At 36.3% G+C, this 24799-nt stretch overlaps 1 protein-coding gene across 28 annotated transcripts in view; it reads left to right on the forward strand.

The window, feature by feature from the left end:
• The window catches only part of CLASP2 (cytoplasmic linker associated protein 2), a 228227-nt gene that overhangs the window by 144639 nt on the left and 58789 nt on the right, over positions 1–24799 (forward strand). For 14 of the 28 annotated variants that reach the window (XM_081283484.1, XM_081283485.1, XM_081283481.1 and 11 more), the window contains 5 exons: positions 4–174; positions 3621–3728; positions 7969–8031; positions 9024–9130; positions 12231–12475. In XM_081283484.1, the coding sequence (XP_081139610.1) occupies positions 4–174; positions 3621–3728; positions 7969–8031; positions 9024–9130; positions 12231–12475 (694 nt within the window). The remainder of the gene's footprint in view (positions 1–3; positions 175–3620; positions 3729–7968; positions 8032–9023; positions 9131–12230; positions 12476–24799) is intronic. The other 14 variants (XM_081283486.1, XM_081283495.1, XM_081283498.1 and 11 more) reach the window with 1 other exon arrangement.

Below are 24799 nucleotides of genomic sequence, written 5' to 3' on the forward strand. Positions count from 1 at the left end.
TAGCTGGCAGCCGATCTGGGTCTCCAGGAAGAGTTTTGACCACAACAGCCCTCTCTACTGTGAGCTCTGGTGTTCAAAGAGTCCTGGTCAATTCAGCATCCACACAGAAAAGAAGCAAGATACCAAGGAGCCAGGGCTGTAGCAGAGAGGCTAGTCCATCTAGGCTTTCAGTGGGTAAGATTTTCTATATGTGAGAGTTGCTGATTGTTTATTTCTTTTGTATTTCAGACTTTGGTAGCACTGAACACTTCAGGAAATAATAAGGCTCTTAAAAATTAGAGGAAAACAACTTAAAAATTCAAGGAGAACCGGGAACAATTGTGCATGCCTTTAATCCCAGCGGCTTGGGAGGCTGAGATGGGAGGATCGCAAGTTCAAGGTGCCTCAGCAAAAGCGAGGCACTAAACAACCCAGTGAGACCCTGTCTCTAAATAAAATACAGAATAGCCTGGGGATGTGGCTCAGTGGTCAAGTGCCCCTGAGTTCAATCCCTGGTATGCCCCTCCGCCCCTCCCCCTGCCACAAAAAAAAAAAAAATCAAAGAGAATTCAAGTAGTACGTTATGAATTGAATTTTGATATTATAATTCATAGGAATTTTGAAAAATATAGCTACTATTCAAAAGCATAAGATTATTATAGAATTAACATTTGTCATATATGTATATGTATATATGTACATAAATATATACGTATATATACTAGCTGTATTGTAGGTCAGCCACATTTGAATTCTAATAAGCTTTTATTTTCTCTGTGTGTTGACTAGGATACTTCCAGTTTTAGATAGGAGAAATTAGGGGCTGGGGATGTGGCTCAAGCGGTAGCGCGCTCGCCTGGCATGCGTGCGGCCCAGGTTCGATCCTCAGCACCACATACAAAGATGTTGTGTCTGCCGAGAACTAAAAAATAAATATTAAAAAAAAAAGTGCATATAGATAGGAGAAATTATAATTGGGGCAAGCTCAAACAGGAAAGAGGGATTTCTTGTCTCTTTAGCTGAAATGTTTGGAGGCTGTGCAGACCTCAGAGTTGATTGATCCAGGGGTTGATTGATTAACCAATCTGTATATTTTCCCATCCTTTTTGCTCTGTCGGTGACTTTGTCTCTAGGATACCTGGTACTTGATCACAAGTCAGAAATTCCCCTCATTACCCCAACTTTTATTTAATCATTTGTCCATTGTTTTTAAGTATTTCCTAGACTACCTGTATAACTTTAAAGAATATTATCCTGTTTCTGTTTTTTGATTCATCAGCTTCAACCAGTATCTCAACTCCAGTTACCTTTCCCTTCACTTTCTGTTCTTTTAGTAACCAGCTTTATTTTTTACATTATTAAAGATTACATATACATTCTCTTTTGCATTCACAAGCCAGTGGGTTTTTTTAATTTATTTATTTTTTAGTTGTAGTTGGACACAACACCTTTATTTCACTTGTTTATTTTTGTATGTGGTGCTGAGGATCAAACCCAGGGTCTCTCATGTGTGAGGTGAGCGCTCTACCGCTGAGCCACAACCCGAGCCCCTCACAAGCCAGTCTTATGTACCTGCTCCCTAAGTTGACTTTAAAAATTGAAAAACTATAAAGAATATTTACTATGTTATGAAGAAATAAAGTTGTTTGCTGCCAAGACACATAGTGTACTATGGCCTCATTTCTTCCCAAGTGAACACTGAGTGTTAAGTGTTATGGACCACTTGAATGTTCTTGTGATACAGAATTGAATTCTCTAGTCCTGTCAGTTACTTAAGATTGTGCCACATTTTGGTTGCTTTCTATATGGAAGCACATCATAACTTTTTCTGTTATCCCCTAGTATTGCAATCTTCTCAATGATATTGTTGTATGGAGTTTGTTATTTTTTGAGGACATTCTTTTCAGTACTCTGTGGATTGGTTGCAACCTGGGCATCTTGATCAGCTGTCATCTTGAAAGTCTGATTTACTTCTTCCTTGGATTGAATGCACTCCTTCCTAGATCCTCTCTCTTGTTTTTTTAATTTATTCTTTTGCTTGCCCCATACATATTCTCAAATTAATTCCTTAGAAATTGTGTGTAGGAGGGAACGGGAGGTGGGAAAGGAGGAGGATGTGCTGCAGAGTGATATTGTCAACACTATATTGTGATATTGTGTGCATGTACAAATATGTAACAACAAATCCCATAATTATGTTCAACTATAATTCACCAATAAAAAGTAGTAGAAAGAAAAGAAATTTTATGTAGGAGTCAAGCTTTTTGAAGCCTTACTTGTTTGAGAATGTCTTCATTCAATAGGTGTCACAGATTTCTTTTAGGCCTACAGATTTTGAATTTATGTCCTTAGCAGCATTTTTTACTTACTATGTGCCTGTTATTTGGCCCAAAGCCTCAGGAGTTATCATATAGGCTGATTCACTTGTTTTTATTTTCTAGACATCATTTTAAATTCTCTACTTCACTTTTTTAAAAAATTTTTTTTAAGTTTTAGGTGGACACAATGTCTTTATTTTATATACATGTGGTACTGAGGATCGAACCCAGTGCCTCACGCATGCTAGGCAAGCGCACTACCTCTGAGCCACAATCCCAGCCCCTCTACTTTACTTTTAATCAGTCCTCACTCACTCACTCATATATATAATATTGCAGGGGGATACTAGAGATTGAACCCAAGGGGGGCTTTTACCACTGAGCTGCCTTCCCAATCCTTTGTTACTTTTTGAGACAGAGTCTCATTAAGTTGCTGAGAGTCTCACTAAGCAGCTGAGAATGGCCTTGAATTTACCATCCCCCTGCCTCAGCCTCCCAAGTCATTGGTATTACAGGCCATCATTCCCAACCTCACTCCTAGATTTTCTGTTGCTTGTGTATTTATTTGTGTTTTTGTTTAGGAGGAGTGAGAAAAGGCATGGAAATTGAAAGCATTGGCTCATTTTTTTCCCCTATATTTTGCATTGAGAACTAAAGAATCGGGATTGTACTTTAGGTTAATGTTTAGCATGTATTTTTTTTTTAATAAGATTTTGGTCTAAAGTACCAAAGGTGATAGAAGTCTATAGTTAAGAGAAAAATTGTCTTATTGTTTATGTTATATGATATTTAAGTCTTATTTTTACTTGCAACCTTTTAATCCCCGACAGACTAACTGACTACAGTTCAAGAAACTTAACTGTATTTCTGGTAGTACTTCATCAAAGCAATATCTTTTTTTTTTTTAGAGAGAGAGAGAGAGAATTCTTTTATTTTTTAGTTTTCTGCGGACACAACATCTTTGTTTGTATATGGGGCTTAGGATCGAACCCGGGCCGCACGCATGCCAGGCAAGCGCGCTACCGCTTGAGCCACATCCCCAGCCCCAAAGCAATATCTTTTTAACCTTTAAAAAACTAAGTTATGGGCTGGGGTTGTGGCTCAGTAGTAGATTGCTCACTTAGAATGCATGAGGCACTGGGTTCGATCCTCAGCACCACATAAAAATAAAATAAAGATATTGTGTCCACCTAAAACTAAAAAATAAATATTAAAAAAATAAGTTATTGGTCAGTTCCAAAAGAAAAATAAAACCAAAATTTTAAAACCTGCTAAACTCTGTCTTCTGTTTTCTCCCTTGCCATGCCTATTTCTTTCTGCCAGCTCGAAGCAGTCGTATTCCTCGACCAAGCGTGAGTCAAGGATGCAGCCGGGAAGCTAGTCGGGAAAGTAGCAGGGATACTAGTCCGGTTCGCTCTTTTCAGCCCCTTGGTAAGCATTTGGGCAAATGTGAGGTACATTGCCTTCTCCTTGTGTTATCACCATTTGATGACCCAGCATACCTGGAGTTTAGCTGTGTCTTTGCCCCTATATCTTTTCTGTCATTTTGAGGAAAGAGTCGGAAGAAAAATTATATGTTTGGGAAATGCCTTTGACCTTATTGACTTATCTTAAATGAGTAAGTCAGTCATTGTATAAGCAAATTGCTTTCATAACCAAGTAACTGTAGCATAAATCTAAACCTCAGAATATTGAATTCAATGTATTTCTTAATAAATAAACCTACAGAATTTAAAGACAATATTTAAATAACCACAAGTGCAATATGAACTGTTTGGTTTGGTACATTTTGTTCTTTTCAGTAGAAATACTGACTTTTCAACTTAGATCAATGACCTATTATCAGTGGGAAGGACTAAATTTTTATAATATTTTATATTTTAATAGTCATTTCCCATTTATTAGCCCATGTCTTGTCACCGCTATAAAACCTTTTTGTTCCTGAGAATAGAGATTGTATTGTAATCTTGATTATAATACCATACTTACCTCAATTATAAAAATGTTAATTTTTTAATGCTTTAATATTTTTAGTAAAACTGCAGAGGCATAATTTTTTCATTGAGAATTTTAGAATATCTTCATGATTCTTCAGCTTTTTTGTTGTTGTTATTGTTATTTTCCTTTTTTCTCATATTTGGACCTGAACCCAGGGACATTTTACCACTGAGGTACATTCCTAGCCCCCTTTTCTTTTTTTTTAGTTTATTTTTATTTATTTATTTTTAAATTTTAATACAGCGTCTCACTAAGTTGCTGAGGGTAGCCTCCAACTTGCAATCCTCCTGCCTCATCCTCCTGAGTGGCTGGGTTACAGGCATGCACCATGCACCTGGTACTTCGTTTGTATGCACATTCCTACAGCATTTCATATTTTTTCCTTTGACATGTGTAGTAAACGGTAGTACTAAGAGAGCTGTTCTTCAGGAGTTTGGAATGATTTAAGTAGAATTCAGATCTACTGGCTGTCAGACTTTTTATTTCCTTAGTCATGTTAATACAGACTTTCTAGGGATTAATTTATAATTCTGTGGATCCCTTTGGTTACAATATATCCCTGAGCTGACCTGTAATGATCTGGGAAACTCCATTAGCTAGGGATATATAGGAAAATCCTCAGCCTTTGTTCATGTTCTAGCCTTAGGTGCCAAAGAGTTTCTCACTTTCTCTTTCCCCTATAGGAAGGTACCAAGATAGAAAGAACTCTTCTGCATCACTAAGGCTAAGTGGCTGATACTTTGCCAGAGATGTTTTTAGTTCATATAAAATAGATTTAGTCTATAGAATTTCTGTATATGCACTGCCAGGAAAATATGCATATATATACAGGAACACATGGTGCATCCTCATAGATATGTTTATGAAGAAAGAACTTCTACATTTATATAAAATAAGCATGTCATGTTGAAGAGTTGAAAGAAGTAGAGTGCACATGTGATAGCTTAAGAACATACGTTCTGGGGTCAGATGGTTCAGTTCTGTAATTTTTCTATGCCTGGGTTTTCTTATCTGTAAAACAAGGATAATAGTAACACATACATCTTAGGATTCTTTGACTCTATCAATGAGAAAATACATGAGGGCCAGGAATGTAGCTCAGTGGTAGAGTACTTACCTAGCATGTATGAGGCCCTGGGTTCAGTCCTCAGCACTGCAAAGAAAAAAAGAGAAAAATACATCAAAACAAAAAAATTCCTCAGGACTGTGCTTGGTGCAGTGAACATTTAATTGCCCTGGTCATATGATCATCATCATTGTCATCCATGCTGGTGCTCTTCCCCTGAGCCCCAGACTTTAACGACAAGGATGTCATGTTTTTTTTTAATGGCATACATCTGCATTTATATATTGCTAATACTATAGATTATAATTAGAAAACATACCAAAAAGAAACCAGAATGTTTCTCTACCTTTTAAACCTGTGTAATAGTCGGGAATTTACAGTCAACTACTAATTACTTAAAAAGTAAGCGTGGTTAATAGGCCAGTTTTTAAAGAGAGACATCACCTATCCATTAATTTTCTAAATTCATTTCAAAGCTTCCACTTGACAATTTAAATTGTTTAAATTTTATTATTAAGTCATGGAAGCAGTTTTCTCATAGAACTTCTTATTAGGGTAAAGATGATTAACCGTTTAATCATGTAGTGTTAGAAAAACTGATATTTTTTCAACCTTTTGTAAATTTGCTGGAGTTGGTTTTTTTATAGTTCTTTTATTTACATAGGATATTGCATAGCAAAGGTAGTAGGTTAGCCTGGTGTGTTTCACAAGTGTGGAGAATGACATTTCCAGAGATTAAGTTGTCTTCACCATTCCCATTTTCTGCTACATTTGCCTGCAAACTCCAGGCTTTACTATATCTCTTTACTTAATGGAATCTTTGTATCACCTTTGACTTTGAATATTAGTGTTTTAGACATGAATACTATAACACATGATACATCTGCTTGTATCACAAGAATAGTCTGATGGCCCTGAAGCATTAGAAAGAAATCAGAACTGAGCAAAATTAAACTTCTCTGGAACTTATACCTTTAAGCTTCCATTTATTTCTGGAAATAAAATTCAAAAAAAGTCTTACTTTATGACAAACACATGGCTGATGCCTCTTACTTGTTATCTCCAAACACAGGTAGCAATTGAGTCCTTAGTTTTTTTAAAATTTTCATCCACTAGGCATTTCCAGATTTTCTCAAGTCTTTCTCACTTAGAAATTATTATTTTTTAATTGAAAATAAATAAATAATTTCCCTTAGATAAAATTAAAACTACATATTAGTATATTTTGTTAATGATACTTATCACCTTTCAGGACTTGACTATTTGAACAGCATTCTCTCTATTTAAATCCTTCTTTGCCTCAAGCTTTTTGATTATTTTCCTATTTATTAAGGTTGTCCTGTAGCAAAGGAAGCATTTATCTAGTATTTTAACTCTTCTAATTAATATATGTGAGGAAGACTTTTAAATCATATAATAATATTTATTAAAATACATTTTCCCTGGCAATTTATTTTTATATGTAAGAAAGATAGATTTTATGGTGTTATAAAAAATCAAAATTTTAAGATCTAAAATGCAACATCTCACAAATTCAGGTTCTAGAGCAATATATAGAGAGACATGTCACAAATTTTTAGGGTTTTTTGTTTAGATTATTGATACTTTTGATATTCATATGTGCTTTGATATTTACATAATTACTATTGAATGTAAAATTTATATTTTGTAAGCCATTATGAAAGATGTTTATGGTAACAAAAATAAGGTATTTTGTCTTTTGAACAGTGTTAAGGTGGTATGTGTGATCCTTTAGAGCAGAGGCCTTGAAAGAGTATTACTGAGGTTTACCACTTTCTAGTAATCTAGCTTTGGTCATATAAATTAAGCTTTCTCTGTGCACTAATTTCCTCATCCATCTTTATCCTTTCAGGCTACTGTAACAAACTTAAAAATGACAGAAATTTATTTCTCACATTTAAGAGTCTAGGAAGTCCAAGATCAAGACACCAGCAGATGATGGTGTCTGATTTGGTATCCTGGTTGATAGATGATTGTGGCTGTGTCCTTACATATTAGAAGGAGCTAGCTACCTGGCTCTCTGGAGTTTCCTTTATATTAAGTACACTAATCCCAATCATGAAGGTTTCATCTTGACTTTGTTGCCTTCCAGAGGCCCTTCCTACCACCTGATACCATCACCTTGGAGTTAGGATTTAAACATATGAGGGTGGGCGGTTAACAAATATTTAGACCTATAAAATTGAATAGTAATAGCTGCCTTTTTGAGTGCCAAGATTAAAGAAAGTAAAATTATTAGTAGTTACTAGTTACCATAGTGGTTTTTTTTTAACAACAGTGTTTGGTTTTTTGTTTGTTTGTTTGTTTTCATGCTTGTATTTTTGACATTTCCTTCCATTTGAGTACTTGCTTTTTTTCTTTTGTCTCCTGTAGGCCTATGTCCATCCACTTAGGTGTAAGTTGTATTCGTGTGTCAGGGATGATCTTTCATTGTTAATGTTCACGTGCCATATCTGGCCATATTCTGATCATTAACTATTAAGAGTAACATCAGCGTTAACTAACTCTCCTTGCCTGACAGTAGTGCTGCCACTATTCCTTGTTTCTGTGGTAATAGATGAGGTTTGTATGGTCCTGTTATTCCAGCCTCCAGACACCATTCCAGATCTACTGGTGCCCTCTACGCCCCCGATGTGTATGGGGCTTCAGGTGAAGGATGAGTACCTTTTCACTATCATCTGTGTATTCATTTCAGTTTTTGTTTTTTACAGTTTTCACTGAATATTATTCATTTTTTAATTGATTTGTTTTTATTTTAAATTTTATTTACTGGAGAATAAATCACTTGTAGTTTCTTTCTTTTCCTCCAAATAACTTTTTCCTTTAACCTTAGTGAACATTTTCCTCACTAGCAGATGGATGTTTTTCTTTTAAACCCGTTATATCGTTTTGAAATATAGAGTTGTTTTATGTTCTCAGTTATGTACTCCATCTTTGTATATGTTTAAAAAAAAAACCAAAATGGTGGATGAAGTGTTTTAATTGTAAATGATGGTTAAAAAAATTAAATAAAATATAAATTGCTTTAAAAAAATGATGGTATTCAAAGCAGTTGAGGGGGAGAATTCATCTGTGGTTTGTTTTCACCTATCTCAGAATGTTGGGCACATAGTAGCCACTTAACAGACACTGAATGATCTGTCTTAGTTATAGAATAAAATTAACTTATCTTGAAGGATAGATTATAATTGGAACTTTTCTTCCTAGTGAAATCCTGGTGTGGCTTCATTGATCTCCCTAACCATTATTGGTTGAGGATAGATCTTTGTTCTGGTTTACTTTGTGGTTCACCATATAGAGAGACTTGCATGAACTGACAGAGCTGGATGAATTGATTACAGGGCTATAGATGTCCAAGCCCTTAGTTTACCAGCTATGCTTTCTTTGATCTTGTTATAAATAAAGAATAATACTTCTGTTCTTTAGATTTGTTTTCCACACATTATTAATAATTTTGTTTTTACCCTATTATCTGACCAAAAAACTCAGTGTGCCCAGAAGTACAATATTGCTTTTAAAATGCTTTGCCCCATTGGTTTTTTTGCTCCTACCCCACCCCCAAGGGTCTTAAAAGTTTTCCAACCTGATACTGTTATATTTATGACTTTCTCAAAACTGTTTTCCTTCTTTTGGTGAATTAGGTCCAGGTTATGGGATCAGCCAATCAAGTCGACTGTCATCTTCTGTCAGTGCCATGCGAGTCCTGAACACAGGTTCTGACGTGGAGGAGGCAGTAGCAGATGCCTTGGTACTCTGCTCCATTTCCTTGTCATTATTAAGTTCCCATTATGAAACTAATGTATGTGTGAGCTAGTCCACCTGTGTAGGAAAGGAGATGGGAAAATTCTGGATTAAATCTAGGAAGATAAAATGTGGACAATGTAAAAAAGCAGAGCAGAATAATTAATTCTTGAGCCTTATTTAGTATTCAGAATTTTAAGCCAGGGCCAGTAGTACTGATAGGGTGTCAGGAACAAAAATTTTATTGTCTCTAATATAGTAATGTGTTTTATCATTGTATTTTATGCACTGTAGTACACTGAATGTAAGGGCAGATAGATTGGTATGTAAGTATGTGTACTTAGGAGCATGTAATTTCAAGCCTGGCTTAACCTTGAGAGAATAGGGGTTGTTTTAGTTGGATTTTTACTCTTCTAACTATTTTTATTTTTTGAGCTGAGAGAAAGTACAGTCTCAAGACAAATTATAATTAAGATCCTGGTTCTTTGTGCCTAATACATAAAACAAGTTTGAAAACATCCTACAGATTCTTAGTATTTTGTCAGAAGAGTGCTGTACATATATCACTATTATTTTTCTCAAATTATGAAAGAAGATTCTTTTGAAATGATGTGGATGATTTTGCTAATTTCCCAAGTCAATCTAGTATGATACTTCCTCTATCAAAATATGAATTATAATATTAATCTTGTCTGTGAAGCATTTACTCAATTTTTGGTGGGCGAGGGTGTTAGGGATTGAAAACAGAACTGCATGCAGATTTACTCATTTCCTTACCTAGAATTTACAAAAGGTCTCATCTTTATTTTGAAGTAAATAAATAAATATTTATATATAAATACATATATATAGTGTCCCTAAAAATGTAGATCACGTCTTAACAAGTTGACACAATATAATTTTTGCAGTAGATTTGAAAGACAAGTTTTTAAGAATGTTCATTAGTAATAGCTTTAATTTATTGGATAGCGTCACCTATGTAGTACTGCTTTAACAGTCTGTGCTGAATTTTCTCTTTACCTCAGCCATTTTTTATAAATGTATTTAATATAACTAAGAGGCTTATTTCTCTTGGGTCTGAGATATATTGATCAGATCTTTTTATGATGAAGATCAGATCTTTTTATGTTGAATATTTAATCAGTTAGGTGTTTTTTAGTTTACTATTCCTTATCACTATATTTTATAAATCATATTTTATATTTTTTAATTGGATGATTCACTAAATTCTGCTTATATAAATTTTATTACTTGACTGGGTTATTCTTGAACTATTGCTTATAATACTAAGATTATGTGCTTGAATTGTATAGGAATATTTAACCATGAGGACTAAAATATGAGTCCCAATAATATGATTCTATTTCCATTATTTGCATAGTGCACAGATAACTCCATTTGCTACTCTCAGTTGTTAGGGAAAAAATATTCCAACTATTAAGTATAATTTGGACCCAGGGAAAATCAGAGAAATACAGTTACGTTTGGAAATGGCAAAAGGATGGAAATAGGAAGAATATTTGAGATTCTTGGGGAAAACTGGCTATGGGAATATTTTTGTAGCTTAGCTGTTTCTCTGTGAACTAAAGGACATTGACAAGACTAACGATATAGCCTGCTAGTAAGCAATTCTTTTGTATCTGTATGTTAAAAAAAAACTTAATGTTTCTGATCATGGGCATTGTTAACGCTTACTTCGCTGTGCCATTTAGCAAAATGTTCTTCATTATTTTCAATTTTTCTCTTTAAAAATCTACTGCTCTCAGCTCTTAGGAGACATACGGACTAAGGTATAAACATTGCTATTTTCTGACATCTTATGATACCATAACTTTTTTCTTTGCTTCATCAATTTAATAGATGATGTTCATCTATAACAAATTAAAGTGGAAGTAATAAAATTCTTAGACATACATCTGTTTTTCTGTGATTATCAAGAAGGAGATACTCCTTGTCTTGTGTGGGGGTATTAGTTTTTTTAGCCCACCTACTTCATACCAATGAGATGAGGTCATTTATACTAATTTCTATAATAAGACTGATCCTGGAGCCCAACATAGGAAACATTTCTAAATTGAGTTGGTATCTCTAGATTAATATGAGGTCAGTGACAGAAACATCATTTTAAAGCTAATTTAATTTAAGCTCAAATTATATTTCTTGTAGATTTTAGAATGGAGAACTTACAGCTACTTGGAACTGTTTTAAATTATTGTCCTTAATATTTCATAGAAATATCTTCACCACTTACCAGCTCAAATCCAAACATCAGATTGCATAGATTTGTTTCTAATTCTTCCAGGGAAATTTCAAATTAGCTATTTATTCTCCCTGATGTCATTTCTGATATGCAAGGTTTAATTGCCAGTTGCATACATTAAATTATAAACTGTAGAAGAAAAGATATCCAAACAATCCATACATGATGTTTCTTATTTATTGAAATAGTACAGATATATTGAGAAAAATGTGGAGGGCTCTTAAGGATGTTTCCTCCTAAAAACAATAGTGAGTAAAACAGTTTCTCATCATATTTTTGTCTGTATTTTACTTTTCTAGGAAACATGAGAGAGAGTTGGATACAAGGGAAGGAAGAGTGGCAAGGAAAGTGGTAGTGGAGGTAAAAGGAGAATAGCAAAGAGAAGGTGTAGAGACAGGGAAAAATGCGATTTTGCATAGGGGAAATCATGCATTTTCTGATCCATTGTACTCCTACTCTAAAAAGGTCATCTTTTCTTCTTACCAATTTGAATTTCTAGAACAGTTTCTGTTAATTTACATTTTAGTAGTTGTTGGTTTTCTGTGAAAACGATATATGAGGAAAACCCACATTTTTGAGCACTTCTCACTTTACATATCTGAACTTTCATATGGTCTTATTCTGCTTCTACCACTTCCCGTAGTTAAAGAATACTTCACTTTCTGCTAACTTATAAAACATGTTTCCTAAACAAAAACTTAAGTACTGACATTAGTTTATTACACTGTTTAGCAGCATGCTTTGCACTGATTTTAAGACTGAAATCAATCCTTTTGTGCTCAGTAGATATTATGAAATATCAATATATTTTTTAGTTACTGCTAATAAGATTCTTTATATATAACAGAAAAAACCTGCTCGAAGAAGATATGAATCATATGGAATGCATTCAGATGATGATGCCAACAGTGATGCTTCTAGTGCTTGTTCAGAACGCTCCTACAGTTCTCGAAATGGTAGTATTCCTACATATATGAGGCAGACAGAAGATGTGGCAGAAGTCCTCAATAGATGTGCTAGTTCCAATTGGTCAGAACGAAAGGAAGGCCTCCTGGGTCTGCAGAACTTATTAAAAAATCAGAGAACACTAAGGTGAGATGAGTTGTATTAAAATGTAATTATATTGTGTGAAGTTCATACTTTTTGTCTTTTTTTAAAATTTTGTAATTTGTTTTAATTATATACGACAATAGAATACGTTTATTCACTTTGATATATCATACAAAGATGGGATATAATTTCTCATTTTTCTGAGTGTACATGTTGCAGAATCATATTGGTCATGTAATCACAGTAATAATGTCTGTTTCATTCTACTGTCTTTCCTATCCCCATATCCCCTCTCCTCCCCTCCCCTCCCATCACTTCCCTCTACCTAATCTAAGGTAATGCTATTCTTCCCTAGTGTCCCCCGCCTTATTGTGAATTAGCATCCGCATATTAGAGAAAACATTCAGCCTTTGGTTTTGTGGGATTGGCTTATTTCACTTAATATGATATTGTCAAGCTCAAACCATTAACTGGCAAATGCCATAATTTCACTCTTCTTTAAAGCCGAGTAATATTTCATTGAGTATATATACCACATTTTCTTCATACATTCATCTATTGAGGGACACCTAGGTTGGTTCCATAGTGTAGCTATTGTGAATTGAGCTGCTATAAACATTGATGTGGCTGCATCATTATAGTATGGTGATTTGAAGTCCTTTGGGTATAAACCAAGGAGTGGGATAGCTGGATCAAATGGTGGTTCCATTCCAGTTTCTGGGGAATCTCCATACTGCTTTCCATAGTGGTTGCACCAATTGCAGTCCACCAGCAATGTATGAGTATACCTTTTTCACCACATCCTCGCCAATATTTATTGTTGCCTGTGTTTTTTAAAAAAATTTTTTAGTTGTAGCTGGACATAATACCTTTATTTATTATTTATTTTTATGTGTTGCTGAGGATCCAACCCAAGGTCTCTCACATGCGAGACAAGCACTCTACCGCTGAGCCACAAACCTGGCCCTCCAATGAATATTTTTGGCACACTTGTCTAGTATAAGATAACTGTGTTTATGTGGGTTTGTCTCTGTGTCCTCTATTCTGTACCATTGGCTACAAGTCTATTTTGGTGTCAATACCATGCCATTTTTGTTACTATAGCTCTGTAGTCTAGTTTAAGGTCTGGTATTATGATGCCTCCTGCTTCACTTTTCTTGCTAAGGATTGCTTTAGACATTCTGCATCTCTTATTTTTTCCAAATAAATTTCATGATTGCTTTTTCTATTTCTATGAAGAATGTCATTGGGATTTTAATAGGAACTGTATTAAATCTGTGTAAGCCTTTTGGTAGTATGGCCTTTTTGACAATATTTATTCTGCCTATCCAGGAAATGGGATATCTTTCCATCTTCTGATGTTTTCTTTAATTTCTTTCTTTAGTGTTCTGTAGTTTTCATTGTAGAGTTCTTTAACCTATTTCGTTAGATTGATTCCCAAGGTTGTTTTTTTTTTTGTTTTGTTTTTTGTTTTTTGTTTTTTTTGAGGCTATTGTGAATGGAGTTGTTTTCCTAATTTCTCTTTCAGTGAATTCTTTGCTGATTTATAGGAATGTGTTTGATATATGGATGTTGATTTTATGTCCTGCTACTTTGCTGAATTCATTTATTAGTTCTGGAAGTTTTCTGGTGGAATTTTTTGGATCTTCTAGATATAGAATCATGTCATTAGCAAATAGTGACAGTTTGAGTTCTTCTTTGCCTATTTCTATCCCTTTAATTTCTTTCTTTTGCTCTGGCTAGAATTTCAAGAATGATGCTGAATAGAAGTGGTAAAGAGGACATCCTTATCTTGTTCCAGTTTTTAGCGGGAATGCTTTCAATTTTTCTCTATATGTTGAACCAACTCTGCATCCTTGGGATGAATCCCACTTGATCATGGTGCACTATCTTTTTAATATGTTTTTGTATGAGATTTGCCAGAATTTTGTTGAAGATTTTGAATTTATGTTCTTTAGAGATATTGGTCTGAAGTTTTCTTTCCTTAGTGTGTCTTTGTCTGATTTTTGGTATCCGGGTGATGTTAGCCTCATAGAACTAGTGTGGAAGGGTTCTCCCCTTTTCTATTTAATGGAATACTTTGAGGAATATTAGTGTTAATTCTGCTTTGAAAGTGTTGTAGAACTCGGCTGAGAATCTATCTGGTCCTGGGCTTTTCTTGGTTGGTAGGCTTTTGATAGCATTTTCTATTTTATTACTTGAAACTGAACTGTTTAAATCATGTATGACCTCCTCTTTCAGTTTGGGTAGGTCATATGTCTCTAGAAATTTATCAATTTCTTTGATATTTTCTATTTTATTAGAGTATAAATTTTCAAAATAGTTTCTAATTTATCTGCTGTATTTCAGACATATTCATTGTGATATTTCCTTCTTCATCTTGTATTTTAGTAATTTGAGTTTTCTTTTTCTCTTTGTTAGCATGGCCATGGGTTTATCTATTTTATTTATTTTTTCAAAGAACCAACTTTTTGTTTTGTCAATTTTTTCAATTGTTTCTTTTCTTTTGTTTTCATTAATTTCAGCTCTGATTTTAATATTTCCTGTATTCCACTGCTTTTGGTGTTGATTTATTCTTCTTTTTCTAGGACTTTGAGATGTAGTATTAGGTCATCTATTGTTGACTTTTTATTTTTGTAATGAATGCATTTAATGCAGTAAACTTTCCTCTTAGTACTACCTTCATAGTGTCCCAGAGATTTTGATATTTTGTATCAATGTCCTCATTTACCTCTAAGAATTTTATTTCATCATTGATTTCTTTTACTATCCACTCATCATTCAATTGTGTATTATTTAGCTCCATTTGTTACAGTAGTTTCTATTTTTTATTTTATCATTGGTTACTAATTTCATTCCATTGTGGTCTGATAGAATGCAGGGTATTATCTCTGTTTTTTTGGTATTTACTAAGAGTCCCTTTGTGGCATAAGATATGGTCTATTTTAGAGAAGGGGCCATGTGCTGCTGAGAAGAAAGTATATTTGCTTGTTGATGGATGAAATATTCTATATATGTCTGTTAAGTCTAAGATATTGATTGTATTTTTAGTTCTGTTTGGAAGATCTGTTCAGTAGTGAGAGTGGTGTGCTAAAGTCACGTAGTTTTATTGTATTGTGTCTACCACGCGGCCTGCGCAGTGGTTTCATTAATGAGGTTCTAGGCATTAAGTTAGTTAGAAGAGATCAAAATAAAACACACAAACCAGTACCTTATTTTACATTGCTAGGTCCGAGACGGCTCGCCTCCCTGGTTCCCGCCTCCAGCCGCCCAGCAGGGCAGCGAGGATTACTCTGGGCTAGCAGGAGAGAGAGAGCGAACACGCCGGGGAGCAGCCTTTTATTTGGGGGACAAGAGATTTAGGGGAGAATTCCATCCAATGGAGGTTGAGGGGGGCTGCACTCCAAGGTCAGGGCCAGTGATTGGGTCTCCGGGGTCAGTGGTCACGCACACCCCCACACGGATGGGCTCTCTCATCAGGAAAGGGTTGGGATAGCTCCGACACAGCCAGAGCGCCTCAGGCCCTTAACTGGAGTCACCCAATCACGTGTCAGAATGGCTCCCCACATATTCCCCCTTTCTTTTCTTAACAATGAGGTGGCGGTTCACTCTCTGGAGTCCCTGGATTCTTGATTGGAAGACTTGCCATCCTATAGTTACAATACAAAAGAGAATTAACAGCAAAGAGAATAATCCAATAATGTACCAAGCGGAGTGTTTAAGAATATTTCCAGGGTTGAATCCATTTAACTCCTTCAATATTTGGTTAGCCAAGGAAGAAGGATCTGAAAAATCAGCTCTATTATTTTGAATGTCTTGGATATGGTGATGAAGTTCCAGAATATCCAAGCTATTATTACTATTTTGCCAAATACCTAATAAATGGTTTTTAACCTTCTCCCAATCCCAGAGAGAAGCATTGTACTTGGCAGCTGTAACACATACATACTTATAATTAGCATGGCATTTAAGCCTTTCCTTAAATTTTAAGGCTGAAAGTTCATTACCAATGTTTATGACAGTCACCTCTAAGGCGTTTAACTTAGTCTCAATCCTTTCATCAATATTTACTTGATTACGCAGAGCCTTGGAAGTATTTTGAGCTAAATCATTAAGAAATTTTGCATGTTGAATATTCTGAGACAATGTCAGAGATGCAGAGACAGTTGAGGCAATAAATGAGACCAGTGCTAAGACACCAACAATTATGACTCCAATAGCACGTTTAGGTCTTGTTAGCTGGGCATGAATTTGCTGCAGGACTTGTAAACCAGCATCAGTATACCATGGCTCTGAAATATTAGCAGGTAATAAAACAAAAGAGGGCTGATGAAGTATCAGCACTCCTTTTCCTCCATTATACCTAGAAATACAGTTGGTTAGGTTGCACTTATTACAAGTAACAAAATATCTATCATCTATCCATTTAACTTTTACATTTCCAATAATTAAAACATAAGGAGATTGGACACAGGCTCTTAGGCCATAGCAAGATCCCTCTTTACAGTTTTTGCCGACAAATTTTGGTAAAGGTTTATCTGTAAAATGTAAATACTCTGAGGCAGCAATTAAACGCCAAATATCTTTTTGAATACCTCCTTCACTATAAGTCAAAATATTACTAACAAATCCTGCAGGTGTCATAGCAGAATTTCTTCGTAATTGTCTCTTATCAATTTTTGGAGACCAGTCTAAAATATACCCACTAGCTTTAGACACCTTATGTTATACAGGAAAGGTATTTACACAATCCATCCATTTAGGAAAGGTGCCAATTTCAATTGTAGAACTATTTGGACAGTGGGGTATCTGTGGAGGTTTTGCAGAAATGACTGGCTTGTTATGGGAAACTCCCATCTTAATTACTGATCTAGTATTAGGTTTTAAGTCCCCATAAATAGAATTATTTGTCAGTCTAGGTTTACCAATCGCTGTCTTTTCTTCAAATGATACTTTCAGACAGCCAGCATGTTTATCATGTGACCAACACAAAGGTAATTGGGCACTGTAGCCAGAATAATTAAATCTAGTCACATGATTGGGAGTAATATGAGTATCTGTAAATCCTCCCATCATGAATGAGTCATTAGTAAATACTGGAATAGATTCTCCAGTCCACACAGCTGGGTGTACCAGGGGTGGATCTGGGAAATATGTCCAATAAGTGTCTACTTGATTCCCTTTTACCTGACAGCCCAGTAGGGCAATTACTGTCGCTACCATCAAGACTGGTGTCCTGTTCTTTCCTAGGCGTCATAGTATTTGGGAAGCCTGGGTTGTCAATTTCTTCACATCTTTCCACGAAATCAGCTTCTCGGCTGGTTCAATCTGGTCTTTCTTCATCTTTTTCCGATATCTCCTCCTTCTGGGTTGTGGCTCCTCCGGGTCGATCCTCAGTCGCTTGAGTCTGGGTTCTATCTCCTCCATGTCTGATAGCACGTTCAGGCACCCAAATAGGATGGAAAGCACCTTCTGGAAAAATACAAGCATGCCTTTTCCCCGCATTATTACCGGGTTTGGACCCTTCCACTGACCAGTCTGTAAATCTTTCCACAGAACTCTGCCTAAGGGGCCTGTCACTGAGGGAGACATTTGCCTCTCAGCAGCAGTGTGACCTTCTGTGTCACAGTTTAAAAAATTTAAAACAAACAAGGCATGATTAAGACTATTTTGGGGAGTCACTATCTTATTCCCCCTTTTCAATTTTTGTAATTGAAGCTTAATAGATAAATGAGCTCGTTCTACAATGGCTTGACCTTGGGGGTTATAAGGAATTCCTGTTTTATGATTAATTTTAAACTCTTGGCAAAATTGTTGAAAAGAAGAGCTTACATAAGCTGGAGCATTATCTGTTTTAATCTGCATAGGGCACCCTAAAACGGAAAAAGCTGCTAAGCAATGAGAAATTACATGTTGAGTATTTTCCTTAGTACGTGCTGTGGCAAAAATAAATCTAGAATAAGTGTCCACTATGACATGCACATAACATTGCTTACCAAATTGAGGAATATGAGTTACATCCATTTGCCATATCTGATTTGGTTTTAATCCACGGGGATTTACCCCTGATGGCAGAGATGGAGTGTGAATAACACACTTAGGACATTGGCTTACAATTTGACGAGCTTGTTCTCTGGTAATATTAAATTTTTTACGTAAGCTAGAAGCATTTTGATGATGCAAGGAATGGGAAGCTAGTGCACAGTCATATGAAGACATCTGTTGACAAAAAGCTACTAATTTATCAATTTTATCATTACCTGTAACTAGGGGTCCGGGAAGGTTAGTATGCGCACGGATGTGTCCAATGAAACATGGGAATTTTCGCATTAGCACTGTCTTTTGTAAATTATGAAATAATTCAAATAACTCCTGTGATGAAGTAAACCCAATAACTGAGGTTTCAATATTTTTGGTAACTCCGACTGCATATAAGCTGTCAGAATAGATATTAATAGGCTCATTTGAAAAATAATCTAAGGCACAAATCAGAGCTTGGAGCTCTGCCCTTTGAGCAGAAGTATAAGAAGTTTGTATTACCTCTGTGTGAACACGGCTGAAGAAACCTGCCTTACCAGAGTTGGAACCATCCGTGAACACCGATAAAGCTTCCTCTATTGGATGAGAACGTACAATCTTTGGAAAAATAAGTGATGTTAATGATGTAAATTGTACAATTTTATCACGAGGATAATGGCTATCTATCTGGCCAGGAAAATCTGCAAAAGCTATCTGCCATGAGCTAGAAGTTTGAAAAAGCCAATTAGTCTGTTGAACAGAAAATGGAATAATTATGATATCAGGCTCAGATCCAATTAATTGTAAAATCCTAGTTCTACCTTTAATAACTAATTGAGCTATAGAATCATGAAAAGGAATTAATGTTTTTTGAGGGGAGTGAGATAAATAAATCCATTCAATAACTCCTAATCTTTGCCATATGGCTCCTGTTGGGGTATGCTCAGTTGGAAATATTAATAAATACATTATCTCTTTAGGATCTATTCTAGTAAGCTGTGCATTTTTAATTGCAATTTCCACTTTCCTTAAGGCTGCCTTGGCCTCCAAAGTTAGTTGACGTGGAGAGGTTGGAGAAGGATTTCCTTGTAATATCTGAAATAAAGGACTTAACTCAGAAGTAGTTAACTTTAAGGATGGTCTTAGCCAGTTAATATCTCCTAATAGTTTTTGAAAATCATTAAGGGTACGTAACTCCTTAACTCTTATCTGAAGATTTTGAGGACGGATTGTACTCCCTTGAATTATCTGACCTAGATATTGAAAAGGAGATACCTTTTGAATTTTTTGAGGAGCTATACATAAACCCATTGCTGTAAGTGAAGTCTCTAACTGAGTAAAAATTTCTGAAAGTACTTCTGGATTAGCATGAGCCAATAATATATCATCCATAAAATGAATAATATAGGCATCAGGGAAGCTATTTCTTATGGGATCTATTGCCTGGTCAACATATTTTTGGCACAGTGTAGGTCTATTACGCATTCCCTGAGGAAGCACCCTCCAACAGTATCTTTTAACAGGTTCCTTAAAATTAATTGCTGGGACAGTGAAAGCAAATCTTTCACAATCTTCAGGATGTAACATTATAGAGAAAAAACAGTCTTTTAAATCTATTACCATGAAGCTATAATCTAAAGGAATGGCTGTGGGGGAGGGAAGTCCTGGCTGTAATGATCCCATAGGCTGAATTGCATGATATATCGCCCTTAAATCCTGTAGTAATCTCCAATTTCCTGACTTTTTCTTAATAACAAAAATAGGTGTATTCCAAGGGCTAAGTGTTGGTTCAATATGACCAGCCTGAAGTTGTTCCTCAACTAATCTATGAATTATTTTAAGCTTTTCCCCTGAGATGGGCCACTGAGAAATCCATATAGGCTCTTCTGTGAGCCACGTGATTTTTTCAGCTGTCTTAGGGATCGGGGAAGTACTCAGGGCCCCTAGTAAAAATTCTGGTCTGGAGTATTTACTAATCTTTGTCGTGGAGACTGGCTTGTAAACAGATATTCTTCCTGAAAGGTCTCCTTATCATCTCCAGGAAAATACCTCTGATTAACTTCTTCAACTGATCTTATAGAATTTGAAGTAACTAATAACAGTCCCATTTTGGCTAATATATCTCTTCCCCATAGATTAGCTGGTAAGGACTCTAACACATAAGGTTTAAATACTCCACTGTTCCCATCAGAATCTTCCCAACGGAGATAGTTGGCACTTTGAGCAGGCTGTGAAACCTGTCCTATTCCTTCTAGGTTAGCTGGTGCTGTATGTAAGGGCCATGTCCTGGGCCAAAACCGGCTGGACAATACTGAGCTATCAGCCCCTGTGTCAATAATGCCTAGGAAATTTTTATTATTAATTCTAAGTTTTAATAAAGGGCGTTCTTGTCGTACTAACTGGGACCAATATACTCTGTCCGGCGGTTTAGAAACTGAATCTACCGGCAGGTGCCTTTCTGATATTAATTGATATTAATATTAATTGAGCGAAAATATCCCTTGGGGTGAGTCTTAGGGCATAATTGGATCTTACAGTAACATATAATTGCCCTTTAAATTCTGAATCTATCACACCAGGTATGACTTCAATGGCTCCCTTCAAATTATCACGCCCCAAAATTAAACCTATAGTATTTTTAGGAAGTGGCCCAAAAAACCCAGTAGGGATTTGTGTTGGTCCCGTTTCAGGATCTAATTCAACTGTCTCTGAAGGTCCTAAGAAAACTGTCTGTGATCCCTGTCTCTGTCCCGGTAAAAATCGCGGACTGTCATGGTCGGCGCTGCCAGTGACGTCACACTGTGCGACCGTTCCCCATATTGTTTCTGGGCCCGGGGAGGGGCCGAACGGAAGTTTTTTGTCCCCTCGCTAGGAGGAAATACTTGTGGCGAGAAGGCGGGCTCATCCGCGCCACCCGAATCAACCACGTGGCGCTGAGTCCTGCAATATCTATTATCGCCAGTAGATGGAGCCCTAAACCTAAAATTGCGCATGTGACATTCGCGGGCAAAATGACTGGTTTTTCCACAAACGTAACACCTACCGCGGGACTTCTGAACTGAATTTTGTGGCCCCAAGGTTTCCTTTAATGCTGTTGCTAAGGCCACCGTTTGCAACTGAGTGGAATCTAAGTCAGAACACAAGCGAATATACTCCGAAATTGTTCCTTTTTTACGATGGGGTCGGAGAACATCCTGACAGATTTTATTTGCGTTCTCAAAAGCCAATTGCCTAACGATAAATTCGCTAGCTCCTGGGACCCCGATGGACCTGTTCGCAGCCTGATACAGTCGGGCTACGAAATCTGAATAAGTCTCACTGGCACCTTGTCTGATTTTGGTAAGAACTAAATTGGACTGGTCCTTGGGGACAATTTGTCTCCAGGCACGTTTTGCACAATCAGTTATTTGATTGTACACTACAAAATCATAATTTAATTGTCTTTCTAAATCAGCAAAATCTTCAGTCCCTAAAAACATCGTTACTGGCGTTTCTATGCCCTGTCTTCTGTTTCTTTCTGCCTGTTCATTACAAAAATCAGTCCAATAAGTTTTCCAAAGCAAATAATCTCCCCCGCTCAGACAAGATCTGGCTAAAAAAATCCAATCACTAGGAGGAAGGGGTTGTGAGCAAATATTTTCTATCAGACTCTGAACAAAAGGCGAATTTGGGCCGTATGTTTCACATGCATTTTTTAATTCCTTGATAGTTTTAAAAGGGATTACAGCATGAACTCTAACTCTCTGATCTTGTTCATTAGTTTGCTCAAAAACTGGAAAGAGGTGAAAACCAGTAGTATCCTCTCCCATTTCTTGAGCCTTCCTAATACCTTGCTGAACTGGGGTAAGAAAAATCATCTTTAATTTAGTACACCTGTTAAATTTGGTCCTTCTAGCAGGTACCGGCCGAATTTTAAAAGCTTGGGCAGGTGGTGCTAAATGCAGTCTATTAAAATTTCTCTCTAAGTCCTGAGTTTCCACGTCTAATTCTTCTTCCTCAGATTGTGAGCTGCTATCAGACTCTGTACTATCGCCATTTGGAATTTGGGTTTCTAACTCACGTGGCTGAGAAGAAACCTGAACCCCTCTAGGAGTTTCCTCTGTATTTTCCTCTCCAGGAAGATCGTTTACCACTTCCGGAGGGCTCTCTAAGATTAGAGATGCTTCTTCTGTATCATGCTGTTCTGTACAATCTGCCTGCGGGCTAGCTTGCACAATTCTAACCTTTGTCTTGGCTTTTAGCGCTTTTGTTTTAAAACGGCTCAAGGGAAAGGAAATTAACTTAGCTTCAGGCTGATTTTCCATTTGAATAGACCTAATAGCTCTTTGAATGCCTTTTAGAAGGTCTTCTGGCGGCCATGAACTCTGGCCCATGTATTCAAAAAGACAGACTTCTAGGGCTGTCCAAGTTTTCTGTATATTCTCTATACCTCCAGGTATTTCAGTAGAAAGACAAACTCTCTGTAACTTTCTTCCTAATTTCTCCCAAGTAAGTAAATTTGGAGACTCTTGGTCACAAAACCAAGGACAATATTCACCTACAATCTTTAAGAATTGTAATAACTGAGTTTTCTTTATCTGTTTTCCTTTCTGATTAATTATACTGTCTAAAATAGTCAGATACATTTCCTTATCCGAAGAAGTAGAATTTCCCATTTTAAGTAATTTAACGTCTCTTTCCTTCAATATCTCCCGGTACTTTTGTGACCCAAATGTCACCTCTTCCTTATCTTTATCTTTATTCCTTATTTTCCTTTTCTATTCTTTCCCTTATCTTTTTAGCGCGCGCTCCCACTCAATCTAACTAATTCAGAATGCCCCCCTCGTGGGCGCCAATTCTACCACACGGCCTGCGCAGTGGTTTCATTAATGAGGTTCTAGGCATTAAGTTAGTTAGAAGAGATCAAAATAAAACACACAAACCAGTACCTTATTTTACATTGCTAGGTCCGAGACGGCTCGCCTCCCTGGTTCCCGCCTCCAGCCGCCCAGCAGGGCAGCGAGGATTACTCTGGGCTAGCAGGAGAGAGAGAGCGAACACGCCGGGGAGCAGCCTTTTATTTGGGGGACAAGAGATTTAGGGGAGAATTCCATCCAATGAAGGTTGAGGGGGGGCTGCACTCCAAGGTCAGGGCCAGTGATTGGGTCTCCAGGGTCAGTGGTCACGCACACCCCCACACGGATGGGCTCTCTCATCAGGAAAGGGTCGGGATAGCTCCGACACAGCCAGAGCGCCTCAGGCCCTTAACAGGAGTCACCCAATCACATGTCAGAATGGCTCCCCACAATTGTGGTCTATTTGACTCTTGTAATTGAGAAGGGTTTGTTTGATGTACATAGATGCTCCATTGTTGGAGCATAAATATTTATAATTATTATGTCCTGTTTATATATACTTCCCTTAAGAAATACGAAATGTCCTTCTTTGTCTCCTTTGATTAACTTTGGTTTGAAGTCTACTTTTTCTGAAATGAGAATGGAAACCCCTGCTTCTTTACATAATTCATATGCATGATAAGTTTTTTCCCATCCTTTCACCTTCAACCTGTGGATGTCTTTGCCCATGAGGTGAGTCTCTTGAAAGGACAGCATATTGTTGGGTCTTGCTTTTCAATCCAATCTACCAGTCTTTGTCTTTTGGTTATAAGTTTAGGCTGTAACATTAAAGGATATAATTGACACATGATTTTTATTCCCTGTCATGTTGATTTATTTCTGGTTTTTGATTTGTCTTTGTTTCTCATTTGATTGAATGTCCCTTTAGTGTAGCTCCTCCGTTTGCTGGTTTTCACCTTTTTTCTGGCTTCATCTTCATGGAATATTTTGTTGAGAATGCTCTCTAATGTAGGCTTTCTAGTTATGAATTCTTATAATTTTTTTATCATGTTATAATTTCATCTTCAAATATGAAACTTAATTTTGCTGGATATAAAATTCTTGGTTGGCATCTGTTTTCTTTCAAATCTTGAAATATATTATTTCAGGACCTCCTAGATTTGAGGATCTGAGTTGAGAAATCAGTTGAGATCCAAGTTGATTTCCTCCTATATGTAGTTTGATTTTTTTTCTCTCACAGCCTTTAAGATTTTATCTTTATTCTGTGTGTTAGTCATTTTCATTATAACGTGTCTTGGTGTGGGTCTGCTGTAATTTTGTACCTTTAAGGTCCTGTAAGTGTCTTGTATTTGATTTTTCATTCCACTCTTTAGGTTTGGGACATTTTCTGATATTATATCATTGAAAAGATCATGCATTCCTTTGGTTTGTGTCTCTGATCCTTCATCTATTTCAATAACTCTTAAATTTGGTCTTTTCATGTTATCTCATAGTTCTTGTATATTCTGTTCAT

This window comes from Spermophilus citellus (genome assembly GCF_964194105.1).
Source record: "Spermophilus citellus genome assembly, chromosome: 3".
In the NCBI taxonomy this organism is placed as follows: Eukaryota; Metazoa; Chordata; class Mammalia; order Rodentia; family Sciuridae; genus Spermophilus; species Spermophilus citellus.